General features: G+C 40.0%; 2 protein-coding genes across 5 annotated transcripts in view; one reads left to right on the top strand and one right to left on the bottom strand.

Annotated features, from left to right (window-relative positions):
- LOC103123871 (zinc finger protein 709-like) overlaps positions 1-19,505 on the bottom strand; it is a 236,158-nt gene that overhangs the window by 201,156 nt on the left and 15,497 nt on the right. The window lies entirely within an intron of this gene.
- On the top strand, positions 3,406-10,325 carry LOC132535594 (zinc finger protein 709-like). Of its 2 annotated transcripts, none has more exons than XM_060182180.1 (4): positions 3,406-3,613; positions 5,767-5,893; positions 6,066-6,123; positions 8,001-10,325. In XM_060182180.1, the coding sequence occupies exons 1-4, from the start codon at positions 3,599-3,601 to the stop codon at positions 8,929-8,931; spliced, it is 1,131 nt and encodes a 376-aa protein (XP_060038163.1). In that variant the 5' UTR covers positions 3,406-3,598; the 3' UTR covers positions 8,932-10,325. The 2 variants fall into 2 exon arrangements, with proteins under 2 accessions (XP_060038163.1, XP_060038164.1); XM_060182181.1 differs by having other exon boundaries at positions 3,411-3,613; positions 8,034-10,325.

Below are 19,505 nucleotides of genomic sequence, written 5' to 3'. Positions count from 1 at the left end.
AATTTGGAACCTCATGGTTGAAAATTCAATGCTTTATCCACTGCTCCACGTACTGGAACAGGATGTATTTATTTATTTATTTATTTATTTATTTATTTATTTAATCTTCAGCACAGTTATATGTTGGAGTGACTATTTTTGGGGTGGATACCCGTATAGAGATCTTAAAAATGTTTTTTGTGGGGGGTGGAGACTGGTGGTGGCACAGTGGGTTAAACGCACGTGGTGCGAAGCACAAGGACCAGCATAAGGGTTCTGGTTCGAGCCCTGGTTCCCCACCTGCAAGGGTGTCACTTTACAGGCGGTGAAGCAGGTCTGCAGGTCTGTCTCACCTTTCTCTTCCCCTCTTTTTTTCCATCCTCTCTCCATTTCTCTCTGTCCTATCAACAAAGACAGCAGTAACAATAATGATAGACAACAAGGGCAACAAAAGGCAAAATAAAATTTAAAATTATATTAAAATTTTCTTTTAAAATATTGTCTTTCTTTTTTCATACAACACTGAGAAACTGAGAGGAGGGGAGAGAGATACGAGAAAGAGACTGCAGCCCCACTCATCACTCATACACCTTTCTTCCTGCAGGTGGACACTTGGAGTTTAAACTCAAGTCCTTTCACATGGCAACATGTGGCCTTAACTGGGTGCACCACCTGCTCAGCCTCCCAAAATTTGTTATTTCTAAAAATAACTAACCAAATAAATCCATCCTGTTGGGGAGGGTTAGTAGAAAACATTTAAGCTCAGCTGTGAGCTGACAGTTATTAAAGCTAGAGAATAAGTGCAGACACATTCCTGTAGAGCTATCTTTACTTTGGAATAAGCTTATTTTTTTATTTATTGTCTTCTGTTGCTCTTGTTTTTTATTGTAATGATTATTATTGTTGTTGTCATTATTGGCTAGGACAGAGAGAAATGGAGAGAATTTCTATATGCATCCAAAAAGCCAGATGATGGGAATGAGGTGTTCATAGTTTCATAGTTTCTGTAGTTGGGGCTGGGCGGTGGCACTCTCAATTAAGCACAGATATCACCAAGTGCAAGATTCTGGGTTCAAGCCCCCACTTCATGAACAGGGAAGCAGGTCTGCAAGCATCTATTTGTCTCTTTCCCTTTCTATCACCCCTTCCCTCTCAATGTCAATTATCACAACACACCAGCCCTGATAGCTTTCCTCATGTCTCCTTCTCATTGTAAACCTTGCTGGAGCACAGCTCCATGTAGTACTTGTATGTAGACCCATGAGTCATTTCACAAAAAGCTATAGGTCACATGACTTGGATTAAAATCTAGCCTCCCTTTTATTTGATCATTGATTAAATTTTCTCACAGGGGGAGTCGGGCTGTAGCGCAGCGGGTTAAGCGCAGGTGGCGCAAAGCACAAGGACCGGCATAAGGATCCCGGTTCGAACCCCGGCTCCCCACCTGCAGGGGAGTCGCTTCCCAGGCGGTGAAGCAGGTCTGCAGGTGTCTATCTTTCCCTCCTCCTCTCTGTCTTCCCCTCCTCTCTCCATTTCTCTCTGTCCTATCCAACAACGACAACAACAATAATAACTACAACAATAAAACAACAAGGGCAACAAAAGGGAATAAATAAATAAAATAAATATAAAAAAAAATTTAAAAAAATTTTCTCACAGGGTGTAACGATACTATGTCTCACTTCATAGATTATTTCCATTAGGGCTGCATATATCTATGGAAACCAGAATGTGTAGTAACTAGAACTGTTTAAATAGACGAGTGTTGACATATACCACACTATATTTGTATCTGCAATTGTTTTAAGTGTCATTGAAAAACATCCAAAAAACTTCCTTTATGCTTATTTGATATTAGTCACCCCAGACATCCCATTAGTATCCCAATCCAGATGTAATCTGTGTTTTTCTAAAATGATTCATTCTGTTTAGTTCTGATTACAAATACCACTGTCATTCTTATCAGATTTTATATTGTGCATAATGTTCAGAAATCTTTCATTTCTTTAAAACAAATTTTATTTCTTTATTCATGAGAAATATATGGATGGAGTAACGAACCAGACATCACCATGGCCCATGTGCTGCTGGATATTGAACCAGGACTTCATGCTTGAGAGTCCAGTGCTGTACCACCTCCCAGACTACAACCCCCAAATCTGTCACCAGCACTAGTTCCTCCATCTTTGAGTGGAATTGCTCACCTTTTGTCTGCTGACTTAAAGATTTCTACCCAGATTCAGTGACTGTCATATAATAATCAGATCTCTGCATGGATTAGGAAGTTGTACATAGTAGCTATTTAAAGAGTGATGGAAACTGATCTTTACTTAAAGACTTGGATGGCCTATATGTGACCTAAAAAGCAGTATGAATGTTCTGAGTTTCATTATAGTTGGAAACATTCTGATTGTATTCTGTGTGTGGGGAGAGGGGGCAAGAATATGATCATAGGGGAGTTGACCGGTAGTGCAGCGGGTTAAGCACATGTGGCGCGAAATGCAAGGACCAGTGGAAGGATCCTGGTTTGAGCCCCCCACCTGCAGGGGGCTCGCTTCACAGGTGGTGAAGCTGATCTGCAGTCATCTGTGTTTTTCTCCCCCTTTCTCCATTTCTCTCTGTCCTATCCAACAATGATGACATCAACAACAACAATAGGGAGTCGGGCTGTAGTGCAGCGGGTTAAGTGCACATGGTGCAAAGCACAAGGACTGGAGTAAGGATCCCGGTTCAAGCCTCCGATCCCCACCTGCAGGGGAGTCACTTCACAGGCGGTGAAGCAGGTCTGCAGGTGTCTGTCTTTCTCTCTCCCTCTCTGTCTTCCCCTCCTCTCTCCATTTCTCTCTGTCCTGTCCAACAACGACGACATCAACAATAAAACAACAAAGACAACAAAAGGGAATGAATAAATAAATATTTTAAAATTTTTAAAAAATAACAATAATATCTGTAACAACAATAAAAAGCAACACGGGCAACAAAAGGGAAAGTAAATTTTAAAAAAATGTAAGAATAAATAATCTTATATAAAAAAGAATATGAGCATCAATTCAACACATGAGAATGTATTGAAGAATAAGAATGTAAAGAATTAGTGCTGAAAAGTTAGAATGATTGCTGTGAGCATAGAAGTTTATTTAGAGGGAGTCAGGCAATAGCGCAACGGGTTAAAAGTTTATTTAGATTGTTTTATGGAATTACCTTCATTTAAAACACATTATTTCAAGTGTATATTATAGTTTAACATCCAGAACTACATAATCAACAAAAATGTTGTTTTAGTACAATAGGATAATGTTGAATACATTTACTGATTTTACTGTGCTCACTTTTAATATTTTGAATTACCATTCTATACAAAACTTATAGGAAAATATCATTAAAACTTTGAATTATGAAAAGAAGGAGCTGGGACTGGTGTGCAATATACAGACACTGTTTTCCAATAATCCCTTGGTGTCCTGACTTTGTTTACCAATTCCCAGTTTTACATTCCCTGCAGGTAGAGTGCTTGCTGTCAAGCCAAAAGAGTCCTGGCTTGTGGATTTAAATCACAGTCTGAAGATACTGCTGCTTTTAATTTTCTGGCCTGAGAAGAAATTGAGAGAAAGAGGGAGAAATGACACTTTCTCAGGTAAATGACATATGCCAGATCTGATTCATTTCCTTGCTGAGTAAGTTGTATTTTAATTTACACATGCATTTTATGTTATGAATGTTCATTTCACTGCTTCTTATTTGCCTGAATATTTCTCTTAAAAAACATTTTGTCAGCAGACTTTGCTGCCATGAAAGATACAGATTTGGGTAGATATAACAAAAGAGAGGAGGGAAGGAAAGTGAAGAAGAAAAAATGCAATACTCTACCTCCAATGAACCTTGGAGTTTCTTGCCCAGATACCACAGAGCTTAAACCTCACACACTACACAGAGATGGGAAGAGGGAAATTTCATTAGTGGTATTCTGGTTTCTTTCCCTTTTCTTTCCCTCGAACTCTGTAGGAAATAATACAATTATTCCACTAAGAGAAATCATGTTCATCAGAATATACCTACTTATACCTGAAGCTTTTTCTTCCTTTCTACCCAAACACTCTATATGCTATGAAAATTCTTATCTTGATGGGTACACCCAGTTAGACATTTAAGTTACCATGGAAAGTAACCCAGTTTTAAGTTCTGTTGTCCACCTGGATTGGGGGTGTTGCTTAACAAGTAGCCAGGTAGGTCTTCAGGAGTCTGTCTTTTTTAAATTTTATTTTATTATTATTTTTATTTATTTATTTATTCCTTTTGTTGCCCTTGTTGTTTTGTTGTTGTAGTTATTATTGATGTCATTGTTGTTAGATAGGACAGAGAGAAATGGAGAGGAGGGGAAGACAGAGGGGGGAGAGAAAGACAGACACCTGCAGACCTGAAGTGACTCCCTTGCAGGTGGGGAGCCGGGGTTCGAACCGGGATCCTTATGCCTGTCTTTGTGCTTTGCGCCACCTGCGCTTAGCCCGCTGTACTACAGCCCAACTCCCCAGAATAGGAATTTTAATGTATAATAAAGCTATGTAGTCTTCTTTAGGTATGTTTCTAGGGGCCCATAGTCTGAGTGATTTTTGCTTGAGCTTGATAGTAACATGAAGAGGAACTAAAAATATTGTTTGGGAAGATGGCATCGGAGTTGAGAATAGAACTAGAGAACTGGATTAAGGCAGAGGGTAGTTCTCAAACTTGATAATATTGACCAGCAATGGTGGAGAGATATTAGAGGTCTTGGCCCATCATATCTATGGGGAAATCCAAGAATTCCCATACTAATGGTGCTCTCATTTTATCTAATTTTATTTATTCAATTTTTAAAATATTTTTTATTTATTCATTTTTTAAAATATTTATATTATTTAAATATTTATTCCCTTTTGTTGCCCTGGTTATTTATTTAATTTTAAGGAGGAAGTATGTTGTTTTCTCTCTTAGAAATAGATGCTGTTATTTCTCCCTGCCTCTCTATCCCTCAATTTGGAAAGAAGAATATGGTTTGTCAGCGCTCTCATGTGTCATTATGCTTTAGCAGGTTTTCGTTATTCCTCACTCTCATCCAAGTAGGATGCAGATGGCTGCATTGAAGAAGAAAGTAGCTTTGGGAAGACAACAGAATTAATTGCTCGAAAGACTTTAATGCATGATGTTCTACTGCTCTAAATTCAGTCTCCATAAATAATATAAGCCAGAGCTTAGTAGTGTTCTGTCTCCATGACACCTCTTTTATTAATTTGTAAATATATAATATTAAAATACTATGGTCCATGGTGAGCAGAATGGCTCACTCAAATTATTTGCTTCTTTGTCATGTGCACAGTCCTCAATTAAGGCATGCCTCTACCACATGGGAGCTTCATTGCCAGGGTATCTTTTTTTTCCCCCTAAAATCATAACATGGAGCTCTAAAGCCTCAGTTATGAAAACATAAAAAGGTAAAGAAATAAAGTTGTTCACTGACTGCTTTCCCAAACCTAACTCAGTTATGCTTGGATCTTTTTCTCCTCCCTTCCAAGTGCACTTCATAATAACATCACTGTCATATGAGATTCTAGGGACTGGGTTCAGGACCTGATGACAGCACAAAGCTGTACTCACTGTACCAATTAGTGTATCACATTCTAGGCCATGAGAGTGGGGTATTTGATATGTTTGGTGATGAGACAATCACTGACTTCATAAAGTAGATCATGGATGTCTAATCTGTTGCTAGTATGAAATGTTTTCTCATATAAATAAATACACTGTATATTTTAGTGTTCAGTGACCTTTGAAGATGTAACAGTGATATTCAGTCAAGAGGAGTGGGCATTATTAAATTCTTCAGAGAAGAAACTCTACAGAAATGTGATGTGGGAAAATATTAAAAACCTTCTGTCGATAGGTAATTATAATATTCATTCATTTCTCAATGAAAATACATACTTTTTCCACCATTGTTCACCAGTGTATGTGGAGACATTGTTAAGTGATAAAGGCATTATTGTGATTGCGACTCATGAGGGATCAAAAATTCAGTATATTTGTATCCTTTCTAATATCTTTTGTATTTTTAGGAAATTTACAAGGGGACCATTCCATCAAAGAGCAGTGTAACCACCAAGGAAGTAAAAGGTTAGAATCTCATTCATAATAAAATATACTGTCCTAGCCAGAAAGCTACTGTGAACTTCTCTGTGCTTTAGTACCTTGATGATTTCCCAAAATCAATGGACCCTTAAGGGTTCCTAAGTGTGTGTGTGCTCTCTAGTATTTGAGCTGATGCTTGGCTTCTGCTATAATACAATCTTTTTAAAGTAAAGAGAACTTATAATGGCTGATATAAATAGATCCTCTTAAACTATTTCATAAAAATGATGCCATGAATAGCTTATGGTATATTTGGCAAGTGACTCAAATAATGATGGATGTGTGATGTATAGGCTTGAGTTTCTCATTTAAATCACTGGCAGCACAAGTAAGAAAATGTTGTTCTGGATTACCCTTTCTTTCCACTTCATGAAAAAAACTCACAGAAAAGTAAGAAATGGATACTTACAGAAATAAGGCAGCGGGGAGTCAGGTGGTAGAGCAGTGGTTTAAGCTCGTGTGGCGCAAAGTGCAAGGACTGGCTTGAGTCTCCTGGTTTGAGCCCCCAGCTCCCCACCTGCATGGGAGTTGCTTCATAAGAGGTGAAGCAGGTTTTCAGGTGTCTATCTTTCTCTCCCTCTCTCTGACTTCCTTCCTCTGTCCATTTTGCTCCATTTTTCCTGTCTAACAAAGACAACATCAATAACAATGACAATAACTACAATAATAAAAACAACAAGGTCAACAAAAAGGAAAATAAATAAATGTAAAAAAGAAACAAAAAGTAGATAAGGCAGAGAAACTCAGTGTTTACATAGTAGTACACTTGGAAACATTAAGCATAGCTCCCTTGTATGAATATATCTTTTTTATAATGTTTAGACAGATTTATGAAAAATTAGTTATTTCAATAAAAAATTTCAACACAGTGATTCGGGTGGTAGCATAGCAGGTGAAGCTCACATAGGGATCCCAGTTTCAATTTCTGCTCCCCACCTTTGGGAGGTCGCTTCACAAGTGGTGAAGCATGTCTTTAGGTGTCTATCTTTTTCTCGCCTTCTCTGTCTTTCCCTCCTCTCCATTTCTCTCTGTCCTATCAAACAATGATGACATCAGTAACAACAACAATAATAATTACAACAATAAAAATAACAAGGACCAAAAAAGAGGAAGATAAATACCTATAAAAACAATAAATAAATAAGGTGGAGAAACTCAGTGTTTACAAAGTAGTACACTTGGAACTATTAGACATATCTGCATTGTATGACTATATTTTTATAATGTTTAGAGAGTTTTAATAGAAAAAATAGTGATTTCAATAAAAAAATTCAACTTGGGGAGTTGAGTGGTAGTTCAGCGGGTCAAGCTCACATGGCACAAAGCGCAAGGACCGGCATTAGGATACCAGTTCCAGTCCCCAGCTTCAAACCTGTGGGGAGTTGCTTCAGAAGTGGAGAAGTATGTCTGCAGGTGTCTGTCTTTCTCTCCCCTTTCTGTCTTTCCCTTCTCTCTCCATTTCTCTCTGTTCTATTCAACAAAGATGACATCAATAATAACAACAATAAAAAAATAAGGGCAACAAAAAGGAAATAAAAAATATTTAAAAACAAGAAAAAAAACACAAAGATAAAACTTGCCATTTACACATTGACAAAAAGTACTTCAATTAATAAATACAATATTGCTGTATGTAGTTTGTAGTTTAACTTGCTTGTGTATTATACTATTTAGTATTTAACAGCTTTTTCTTTGAGCTTTTTTCTTTTTAACTATAAGAGCCTTTATATAATATTAATTTTTATTATTGTTTTGTCAGTATAAGCATTTTTGTCCAATGTATTGATAATGTTTGTGAATATTGGTTGTTTATATATAATAATGACCTGTTTTTCTTAGTAAAGTTTTAGTTTCTTCATTAGAATATCATCAAGTAAATTCTCACTGTTTTCCAGTAAGAGAGTGAAAATCTCTGAGGCCAAAGAACAAAGACAAAATAGTGAGGAACCTCAAGAATGTGAAGTATACAACAAAGTACTCACTTATTCCAGTCAGCTTAAAAAACACAAAAGAACTCTCACTGGAAAGAAACCTTATGAATGTAAACTATGTAGTAAAAAATTCAGCACATCCAGTTATCTTCGTATACATGAAAGAACACACAGTGGAGAGAAACCCTATGAATGCAAACAATGTAGGAAAACATTCAATTTTTCCAGTCGTCTTCGGAAACATGAAATAACGCACAGTGGAAAGAAACCCTATGAATGTAAACAATGTAGAAAAACATTCAGTCAATCCAGTAATCTTCGGACACATGAAAGAATACACAGTGGAGTGAAACCCTATGAATGTAAACAATGTAGTAAAGCATTCAGTTGTTCCAGTACTCTTCGGAGCCATGAAAGAACACACAGTGGAGAGAAACCCTATGAATGTAAACAATGTAGTAAAGCATTCAGTTGTTCCAGTTATCTTCGGACACATGAAAGAACGCACAGTGGAGAGAAACCGTATGAATGTAAACAATGTAGTAAAGCATTCATTTGTTCCAGTTATCTTCGGACACATGAAAGAATGCATAGTGGAGAGAAACCCTATGAATGTAAACAATGTAGTAAAGCATTCAGTCAAAGAAGTTCTCTTCTGACACATGAAAGAACGCACAGTGGAGAGAAGCCCTATGAATGTAAACAGTGTAGTAAAACATTCAGTCAAAACTGTGCTCTTCGGAGCCATGAAAGAACTCACAGTGGAGAGAAACCCTATGAATGTAAACAATGTAGTAAAGCATTCATTTGTTCCAGTTCTCTTCGGAGACATGAAAGAACTCACAGTGGAGAGAAGTTCTAGGAATGGAAACTGTGTAGTAAAGCATTTGCTGATTCCTCTACTCATCAGGTACTTTAAAGAAGTCACAGTGGAGAGAAAGCCTATGAATATACATGATGCAGCGGAACATTCAGTCATTTCAGTCATCTTTAATCACAAGAAATAATGCACAGTGGAGAGAAACCCTAGTAATGTAGACAATATAGAAAACCTTTCAGTTACTCCACTACTCATAGAGCATATGGAAATAGGCACAGTGTTACTTAAACAGTGAGTTTGGTAATCTTCAGTCACATGAAAGTGCTCACAGTGTAGAGAAAATATTAAGTAAAATTTAAAAATAATAGAAATCATATTTTCTTAATAACTTAGTGAACCCATACCTATGTATGCTTGGAAGGAATATGAATAAGTATTTCAATTCTTCATCTTTAATTTTATTTTTAAAATCTTTCTTAATGGGAGTTGGGCGGTAGCACAGTGGGTTAAGCACGTGATGCAAAGGGCACGGACCGGCTTAAGGATCCCAGTTCAAGCCCTCAGCTCTCCACCCGCAGTGGAGTCACTTCATAAGTGGTCAAACAGATCTGCAGGTGTCTGTCTCTTCCCCTCCTCTCTGTCTTCCCCTCCTCTCTCCATTTATCTCTGTTCTATCCAACAACAGCATCAATAACAACAATGATAACTACAACAATAAAGCGGAACAAAAGGGAATAAATAAATATTAAAAAATTAAATCTTTCATAATATGTATTTATTCGTGTAGAATAATAGGGAGAGATAGAATCAGACTTCACTCGAGTACATGTCTGTGAGGCTGGGGATTGAACTTGGGACCTCCTGCTTCAGAGTCTAAAGCTATATTACTATGGAGTTGGGTGGTACTGCAGCGGGTTAAGCACATGTGGTACAAAGCACAAGGAACAGCTTAAGGATCCCAGTTGAAGCCCTTGGCTCCCCTTCTCTCCCACAGTGAAAACATCAATAACTACAACAATTAAAAAAGCAAGGGCAACAAAAGGAAATAAATAAATATTAAAGCTATAATACTGCACCACCTCCTGGAGTATCATAATCTTCAATTCTAATGTATAGAAAAGCCCACTTGGTACTGAAATTTTATTAATATGAAAATGATTAAATATTTAAATAGAGTGACTTTTTTCACATATATGAATGCACTAGCATTAGAAACAACTTGGGACTGTGAGGTGGTGCACCTGGTTGAGTACATATGTTACAGGGTGCAAGGATTCAGGTTCAAGCCCCTGATCCCCATCTGCTAGGGGAAAGTGTAATGAGTGGTGGAGTAGGGCTGTAGGTGTCTCTCTCCCTCTCTATGTCCCTCTTCCTCTCCATTTCTGGTTGTCTCTATCAAATAAAAATGAAGTTAATAAAAAGTCAACAAGGCTGTATCCCTGTAGATTTTGTGGAAATACTTAACCACTAAAGAACTTGTAAATAAGAGAAAACCTACCATTGCAGGTAGATTAGACCCACCTTTTGTACCCCTTAATGACCCTGGGTCCATACTCCCATATCAATAAAGACAGGAAATCTATCAAGAGAGGGGACTGGATACAGTGGTCTGGGGGTGGGAATTCTGTGAAATTGTACCCCTGTAAACATCACGAATGGTTACTATAGGAGAAACAAATAGGGGGTTCATGCGAGTGTCTTTGAAGGGTGTATTTTTCTTGGGCTCTAGCTATTCCCTTGGTAATTCCCTTGAAATAGCCAATTGCATTTTGATCATCCCCCTGCTCTGACCTTCTGTATGAATAAACATTTTCTCTTGGAGCTAAATCTAAATTGTACCCCTCTTATTCTTGGTCTGTCAATGTTTCCATTTTATAAATAGAAGTTAAACAAAGAAAAGCAGTAAAGGTCGATCAGTAGAACAATAATAGGTGCTACCATATGTTAAAAATACATGAACTTGATTTCTCATGTAAAAGTACATTTCTGTTCAATGTTAATTCTCAAGTGACAGCAGTAAATTGATGCAAGAATCTCTCTCCCTGTGTCCTCTTTTCCTCAAAACTTTTCTTTCTCCATCTAAATGAAGTTTCAAAAACTTAACTAGAATGAGAGAATTACCACATTAGAGACCATCAAATATTTAGAGAAAAATATGAAACATTTCTCCATATAAGTTTTTGCAACATATTCATTAATTGAGATTTAATTGCCAGAGAAACAATAACAAAAAATTAAGAAACATGAGTATATCTAACTTAAAAGTGTATACAGAGCAAAGGGAGTCAGCATCTTAACAGACACCTTCACACACAGACTACAAGAAAATACTTGGAGGTTTCCTAGTCCCAGGTTCAATGACCTGCACCATTCTAAACCAGAGAGAAAGATTGCACTGCCTAAAAAAAAAAAATCTCAATATTTATACACCTTTTCCATATTTGGGAGCTACTCTCTTTTTTGATTCAGCTTTCTGCTCCTTCTTCCAGCCATGACATCACTTCCCCAGGCAATAATTAGGATCCACCTGCATATCAGATTTCAGGCTCGGGCATAAAGGAGAAAAACAAAACAAAACACTAGTATAGCCACAGGCCTTATGGAATATAACTAAAATATGCCTACTAGCTATCTACCATATGGAGACTCCCCCAGGCTTCATCTGCACTATTCCAGCCTTTAGGTCCATGATTGGTCAACAATTTGTTTGGCTTTGTATGTTTTTTTTTATTTCCCCTCCAGGGTTATTGTTGGGACTCAGTGCCTGCACCATGAATCCACTGGCTCCTGTAGGCCATCCCCCCTTTTTGTTGTACTTGTTGTAGCCTTGTTGTGGTAATCGTTGTTGTTTGTTGTTGGATAGGAGAGAGGAGGGGAAGACGGGGAGAGAAAGACACCCGCAGACCCGCTTCACTGCCTGTGAAGCGACTCCTCTGCAGGTGGGGAGCCTAAGCTCGAACCCGGGTCTTTGCGCCTTTACACCAACATGCACTTAACCCGCTGCACTACCGCCCGATCCCCTGGTTTTGTATGCTAACTCTCTTCAACCACAAGGTTTCATGATGCTGACCAGACTTCCCCACCAATGTGCTCTGGAGCTCTGCTTCCCCATACCCCTTCCCCACTAGGGAAAGAGAGAGACAGACTGGGAGTATGGATCAACCTGTCAATGCCCATGTTCAGCAGGGAAGCAAGTAAAGAAGCCAGACCTTCAGCCTTCTACAATGACTTGGGCCCATACTCCCAGAGGGTTAAAGAGTAGGTAAGCTATCAGGGGAGTGGATGGGATACAGAGTTCTGGTGGTGGAAATTGTGTGAAGTTGTACCCCTCTTATCCTATGGTTTAGTCAGTGTTTCCTTGTTAAAAATTTTTTTGAATTTTTTATTTTACTTATTTTTTAATCAGAGCACTGTTCAGATCTGGCTTATGGTGTTGCAGGGGATTGAACCTGGGACACATGAAAGTTCACCAACCCCCAGCCAATGAAAGTTCACTTACTCTTACCCACACAAGTTGACTTACTCTTATCCACACATCTCCACTTACTCTTACCCACACATCTTATTTACACTAAACCTCATTCATCAGAGCCTCTTCTTAATATTATGCCCAGATTCCAGGTCCCATTCCTGTAGAAAGGAAACCACACTCACATGCAAAGACAAGAGCCTTTATTGGAGAAAGCTTAAGCCTGGACTACAAGCATTTCCCTATAGTGACTTGTGAGCCCCAAGGAGATAAGCCGATCCTATTTATACACCAAAAAGAGAAATATTGGGTAAAGGTTAAGCAAAGTACAAACTTGTTTTGTGACATACTTATCTTAACCCCAGCTCAGCAGTTATCTTAACCCCATCTCAGCAGTTTAGACAGCTAAGCAATTTTTTGACATCAGGGCTTTCCTTCTACTCAGATTGGCTTGTTCTGGGGTGGTGTCATTTCTCTGAAACTGTGTGGTTTTTCCCGGAACCAGAGACAAAATGGCTGCTTTCGGGGTGTCTCTCTCCTCCGGCAGCGTGGCCTCCAGGGGAAAGGTAACGGGCTGGTTCTTTCTTGCTCACGACAGGGGTGACACGAAATAAAAGACACCAGGGGACTCAGCGTGAACTTAGAATCTGAGTCCTTGAGTCCCAGAATCCTAGAGTCCGTTTATTAGCGAAATTGACATGAGTTAAATAGAAAAGCAATAGAGGTAATATTGTTGAAATATGACAGAAATTACAGGTTTCTTAACAGTCAGCATGCCCCTAAGGTAGGGGGCTGGTATGACAGGAATTGATGAGATACAAGACAATTATTCTCCATAACACAAGCAACTTAATTATCCAAAGGTATTTGAGAGAAGCATAGAGGTTAAACCCCTAAGGTGAGACAGAAAGAAGATGAATATCAAAAGCCATATAGTTTGGAATTTCTCTTGTCTGGGGTCTGAGGTGTGTGATGAAGTGTGTGATAAGGCGTGTTCTTCTGTGATCAGAAGGTGACTTTGAATGAGTGAATCTGTGGCCATGTGGCCTGCAGTTAATGGAGGGAAGTACTGGGGTATCTGTGGGCCTGAGAGTCAAGAAGGAAAGAACCAAGTCTGAGTTTCCCCCCTTATGCTCACCTCGGTTGAGAGAGACTTACCAAGAGGTTATCTTCTCAGACCTCCATCCAAAGATGGGGGTGGTTCTCCCTAAGCTCTATCAGGCTTACACATGTTCCCAACATCTCCTCCTAATTTCTTTAATTAATGAACAGTGTTTATGGATCAATGTCAGTTAGAGCATTTCTTTCCTCTAAAGGAATACGAGTGTAAGGGTGAACTGAGACTCTCTGTACTGTAACATTAATTATGTCATGTATGCTTTTCTTGAGGAATTGAATGAGGCAAGGAATAATCAGCGATAGAGCTACCATAGCTAGCAAAGGACCTAGGAGAGGTAGAAGCCAAGCAGTTAAAGGAGAAGAGAACCAGGAGTTAGTATTGAAAGAGGAAAAGGAATTCTTAATATCACAGCTAAGTTTGTGCAAGATATTAACATTTCAGTTTTATAAATCTAATTTCATTTACAAAAGAAACAACATTTTTCTAGACAAAGATCACACTATTTAGCATAAATCAAGTCCAAACCATGGCAGTTCTGGAGTACCACCTTGGCAAGGGAGTTCATCTGTCTCTGGAGAGGCTCCAAGCTGTCCGAGGTGAAGTCAAATGGACTGTCGAAATTGATTTTCAATGTGTCCAGCAGCATAGAGAGATTGTCCCAAAGTCCACCAGCAAGTTTAAGGGATGCAGTCAGTTGATGTGATGTCCAGGGGAAGAAAGAGCACGTCTGGTCCTCTGCTGGGTCAGCGCCAGCTGACGAAATTCTTCTTCATAGAGGGTCAGCTGTGGAATAAGAAAAACTAGGAGGCAAGGACCAGGTAGAGAAGAACTGACACGAAAATTAGGTCAGCAGAAAGAGAATTGGGTAGGCTGGTGAGGTTAGCTGGAGTATATACTGGCATGGTGTCCTTTAATGGTAAGGACTTGCCAACAGGGACTCTGTGGATTTTCCAAGAGCAGTAATGTCATCCACCATAATAAAAGGAAAACAAACATTCCAGCATTGAAAAAAGAAAAAAAATGTGTCTCTATGACTATGTGTCTCTATAAATTGGGTGGCTTTGTCAATGAGATATAATAAATGGACAATTCGAATTTCTGTAAATATTAAGAAGGTTTAGTAAAGTTACTTCATTGATACTTTAGCCAACTGAATACTGGGGGGTGCATTCCCCTTCTTTTTTTACTCTGAGCAAAATGGGTCATACAAAAATTTTGTCATTCAACTCACACACAAAACACAACTGGCCAGTCATAGCATAAGATATTCAGAGGAGAGGGGGAAGAGAGGGCTCTGTGAACCAGATTTTCAGATCCTACCATGTCATATTAGAGGTCTAGGGGTGCATCCTGCAACCAGTCCTCTTGCAGTGTTTCTTGTTCCTCAGAGATAGTAGCGCCATCATGCAGGTATTTCCAGACATGAAGGGAAGGAAGCCAGACAGGTTTTGAGTAATCCTGCAGAAACATGCATGCAAAACCCCTCCCCATGGTCAATAGGGGGTCAGGCCCTTGCCAAATTTTATCAAGTGGGTCTTTCCATTTGACCTTAATAGCTGGGAGGGTGGATGGTGTTTGCCAATGAAGAATAATAGGAGGTTGGTTTGAGTTTTTGTAAATATTAAAAAAGATTTACTGTAGTAATGTGTCAATCCTCCCACACCATGTAGCATGGTCCTGAAAGGAGTTCCCAACTCTGGGGAACCTCTGCTTGCCTTAAAATTGTCTTGTCTGTTCCGGTGTCAATTAGACACTGAAAAGGAATTTTACCAATCCTTACTGTCATAGTAGGGTGACCCCTTTCTAAAACAGGGGTAGTCCACAAAATCTCAGGCTCTGAATCCACGCCATTTACTTGCTCCAGGTGGCTAGTTTTACACTGGGAGTTCCCAACGCCGCACACTCCTCCTCCCACTTACCCTCTGCTATTGTTACATGGTGTGGTGGGCAGAGTGGTGGGTTGGGTCCCAGGCTGGGCTCGTTTACAGAAGAAAGGTGTGATGTCATGTAAATAGACCACAACACCAAGCAATGTTAACAGAAGAGATCCCAGAAGCATACCAACAGTCTTTTGGTGGTGGGAATGATGTTTATGTACATTCCTATTAAAGTGTAGTTGTTGTTGTGTACCGCGGAGAAGAGAGAGATGAGGTCCGGAGCGAAGAGGGAAGACAAATCTTTATTTGCGCTGGCACCTCAGAGTTGGGTGCTAGAGAAGCAGGTTGGGCCACGTGGAGGTAGCAAAAATGGCCGCCTCACACAGTAACCTTTCCTGCGTCTGAACACCGAAGTGAAGTCCTGGCAAGAGAGTGAGGTGCGGAAGAAGGGCTTTTATAGGAGCAGCTTTCGTGAGAATGGGAAGGGGGAGGAGAAACCATAGCACTCCAGGATAGGATAATAACTCTTGTGAGAATAGGAGGGGGGAGGAGTGACCAAAGCACTCCAAATATCACAGGGAAATAGACAATGCCCTGAGGGCACAACATGGTGAAACAGGCACTCCAAGAATATCCTAACTCTCGGGGGAACTAGCAGTAGCCTGAGGGGACAACATGGCAGATGTGACTGCATCTGCACAATTTCCCAGCATCTCCCCCTTTCCTTTTATCTAATGCCCAGAGCAACAGTGTGTAAAGTCTATGAACTACTCAGGGTCAGTCTATGAAAAACCAGCAATGTGAAGGGAAGGAAGCTGCTGTAAAATTGTCTAAAGTGTCCAAAGGGTATACCAGCAAGTCCAATAGAAGTCTCAGTCCAAAGTAGGCGACTAGGGGGAGAAATGGCAGGGGATGAAATGCTGCATGAGGAAGGTCAGCCTCTGGAATTCTGCTTTTCTGTAGAGAGTGAGCTGGAACTGCCTAAATGTGACAGGTCAAGGCAGAAGCAGGAAAGGCAGACAGGCAGTAAAAAAGTTCTGTCCTTGGAGTCTGTGAATCAGGTTCTTCAGATCATGTCAGGTGACATCTAAGGTTTCGGGGGGGGGGTGTGCCACTGTAGTCGTGCCATCTAGTGGGTGATGTCAGGGTGTGCAGGGGTCCAGATGGTCCGGGATTCCTGTGGAAGAAACACAAACAATCTGCTTCTCGTGGTTAGCAGGGCATCTGATTTGAATGCTTTATAGAAAAAGAGGTTTGGTGCCTTAGCCAACTGAGTATTGGGGGATGTATCTTTCCTATTCATTTATTATTATTATTTTATATTATTTGTCATGGTAGTCAGCCATTATCTGGAAGGTCCTGGGTGATTCATGGGGAAAAAGAGCTTATCTTTTAACAAGGACTCTAAGGTGTAGGGAAGCAGGATCTTTTTTTTTTTTTTTTTTTGGTATTTTGCCTTTTGTTGCCCTAGTTGTTTTATTGTTGTTGTTACTGATATTGTGGTTGTTGGATAGAACAGAGAGAAATGGAGAGAGGAGGGGAAGACAGAGAAGAGGAAAGAAAGAGACACCTGCAGACCTGCTTCACTGCCTGTGAAGCGATTCCCCTGCAGGTGAGGAGCCAGGGGCTCAAACTGGGATCCTTAAGCTGGTTCTTGCACTTAGCGCCACCTGCGCTAAACCCGCTGTGCCACCGCCTGATTCCCAGGAACTATCTTTTAACATAAACTCTATGGCCATGCCAATAGCAACCTTGAGGGCACATGTGGCTCCCCACATGTAGTCATAGAAATCACTAATTAGGGAGTCGGGCTGTAGCGCAGCGGGTTAAGCACAGGTGGCGCAAAGCACAAGGACCAGCATAACGATCCCGGTTTGAACCCCGGCTCCCCACCTGCAGGGGAGTCGCTTCACAGGCAGTGAAGCAGGTCTGCAGGTGTCTATCTTTCTCTCCTCCTCTCTGTCTTCCCCTCCTCTCTCCATTTCTCTCTGTCCTATCCAACAACAACAACAACAATAATAACTACAACAATAAAACAACAAGGGCAACAAAAGGGAATAAATAAATATTTAAAAAATTAAAAAAAAAGAAATCACTAATTAGTATGAGAGAGGAAAAACTGATCGTATGTCTTGAACTTTTTAAAGCAGACTGAGTCTTTTTAATATATAGGCTGAGCATTTTATATGTTGACTCTCTCAAAAGCCTAGACGAGGGAGAACAGAAGCAACCAGTAGCAAGCTATACACAAGATGTTGGGTATTATACAGCAAATCCTAACAAAGGGACTTTTCAAAGTTAACCCAATTACCAAATAATGTGATGATAACAATAACCATTGTCTTCTTGAACCCTAAGACAACAGGAACCTCACATTTCCACTATGGAGCCTGTATTTCCTCCAGTCCTGGAACCTTAGGGTGGGGCACACTTTCCTGCATGTTTCTCTAAATTCATATCAAATAATACTACATCTGCTGATCACAATCTAATCAACACGAGTGCCACCTCAGCATGCTTCACTTTAGACTGTGTCCAGAGACTTCAGGTGTTGAATGACAACCCTTCAGCTTCATTAGTCTGGTGAGACCTTTCCTTTCATAGTATTCTCTAATTCCATTCCAGGTGGTTCATTTCCTAACAAAGTCCCAAAATCTAGACATAGACCAGGTCCCCTGAGATAGAGCACATGTTCACACGTATCCATAAACTAGGGCAAAATATATACCTGAAAGCAGTACACTAGAGTCTGCAGTGAGTACCCCCAACACTTCATCTGCACTATTCCAGCCTTCAGGTTCATAACTGTTCAACAATTTGTTTGGCTTTGTATGTTAACTCTCTTTTCAGCCACCAGGTTCCAGGTGCTAGCATGATGCCAACCAAACTTCCTTGGACAGATGACCCCACCAATATGTCCTGGAGCTCCGATTCCCCAGAGACCCACACTACTAGGGAGAGAGGCAGATGGGGAGTATGGACTGACTAGTCAATGCCCATGTTCAGTGGGGAAGCAATTACAGAAGCCAGACCTTCCACCTTCTGCAACCCATAATGCCCTTGGGTCCATACTCCCAGAGGGATAAATAATGGGAAATCTATCAGGGGAGGAGATGGGATATAGAGATCTGGTGGTGGGAATTGTGTGTAATTGTACCCCTCCTATCCTACGGTTTTGTTAATATCTCCTTTAAAAAAAAAACAGTTATCATTCTGGTACATGTACTGTCAGGTACAAACTCAGTACCTTCTACTTGAGAGCCCAATGCTTTAACCACTATGCCACCTTTTCAATCACACCACAATTCATTTTTTCGCATGAAAAGGAAGACAGAGAAGAGAAATTAGCGGTTCTTCAAGGAGGTGACCTGTCCCAGGTCAGAGGTTGTGTCTGAACAAAGCAAAGTAAGATGTTTTCTAAAGGATTATGGTGTGTGTGTTAAAAAAATTATAGATATTAAGGGACCTGCTGAATCTGGTTGAGTGCACTTGTTACTGTACACAGGACCAAAGTTTGAGCCCCGCTCCTTAGAGGGGAAAAGCTTTGAGTGGTAAAGAGTATTGCAGGTGTCTCTCAGTCTCCCTACCACCTCCTTTCATCTCGATTTCTGGTTCTCTCTATCCCTTAACTAAAGATACTGAAAAATAAATAAAATAAGATCTATTTGAAAAAATAAGTAAGTTATAGATACTGAAAGCCAGTGTCACATTTGGGACCAAATGGGTGTTGATGTTGGTCTCTATAATGGTAAAGAGAAAGGTCAGAGCATAATGTTAACTATAGCTGTGCCACCTGAGCGGAGGACACATCTGTGAAGTGACTCTCCTACAGGTGGGGACCCAGGGGCTCGAACTGGGATCCTTACACCAGTTTTTGAGCTTTTCACCACATGCGCTTGACCCGCTGTGCTACCATATGGGCTTCAAGTGTAGCGTTTTTAAACTTTAAATAGTACTCTCCATGAGCTTTCAGAATTCACAATGCTATATGACCATCACTCTGTCTGCAGAGTTTGTCATCTCCCAATTGGAAATCCTATACTAATGGCACTCACTCTTCACCACTGTACCCCATAGTCTGCTGAATATCTCTGTTCCTTTGTCTGCTATGATGTTAATTTTTTTCTTTTCTTTCTTCTTTTTTTTTGTG

Source organism: Erinaceus europaeus, chromosome 23 (assembly GCF_950295315.1).
Source record: "Erinaceus europaeus chromosome 23, mEriEur2.1, whole genome shotgun sequence".
Classification (NCBI taxonomy): Eukaryota; Metazoa; Chordata; class Mammalia; order Eulipotyphla; family Erinaceidae; genus Erinaceus; species Erinaceus europaeus.
Note: the sequence above shows the minus strand (reverse complement) of the source record. Positions and strands in the feature narration are given on the sequence as shown.

Excerpts from the sequence above, each read along its gene's own strand:
- LOC132535594 (XM_060182180.1), top strand. Across the intron at positions 5,894-6,065 it reads TAAAAACCTTCTGTCGATAG|GAAATTTACAAGGGGACCAT; the intron begins GTAATTATAATA and ends TTGTATTTTTAG. Across the intron at positions 6,124-8,000 it reads AACCACCAAGGAAGTAAAAG|AATATCATCAAGTAAATTCT; the intron begins GTTAGAATCTCA and ends TTTCTTCATTAG.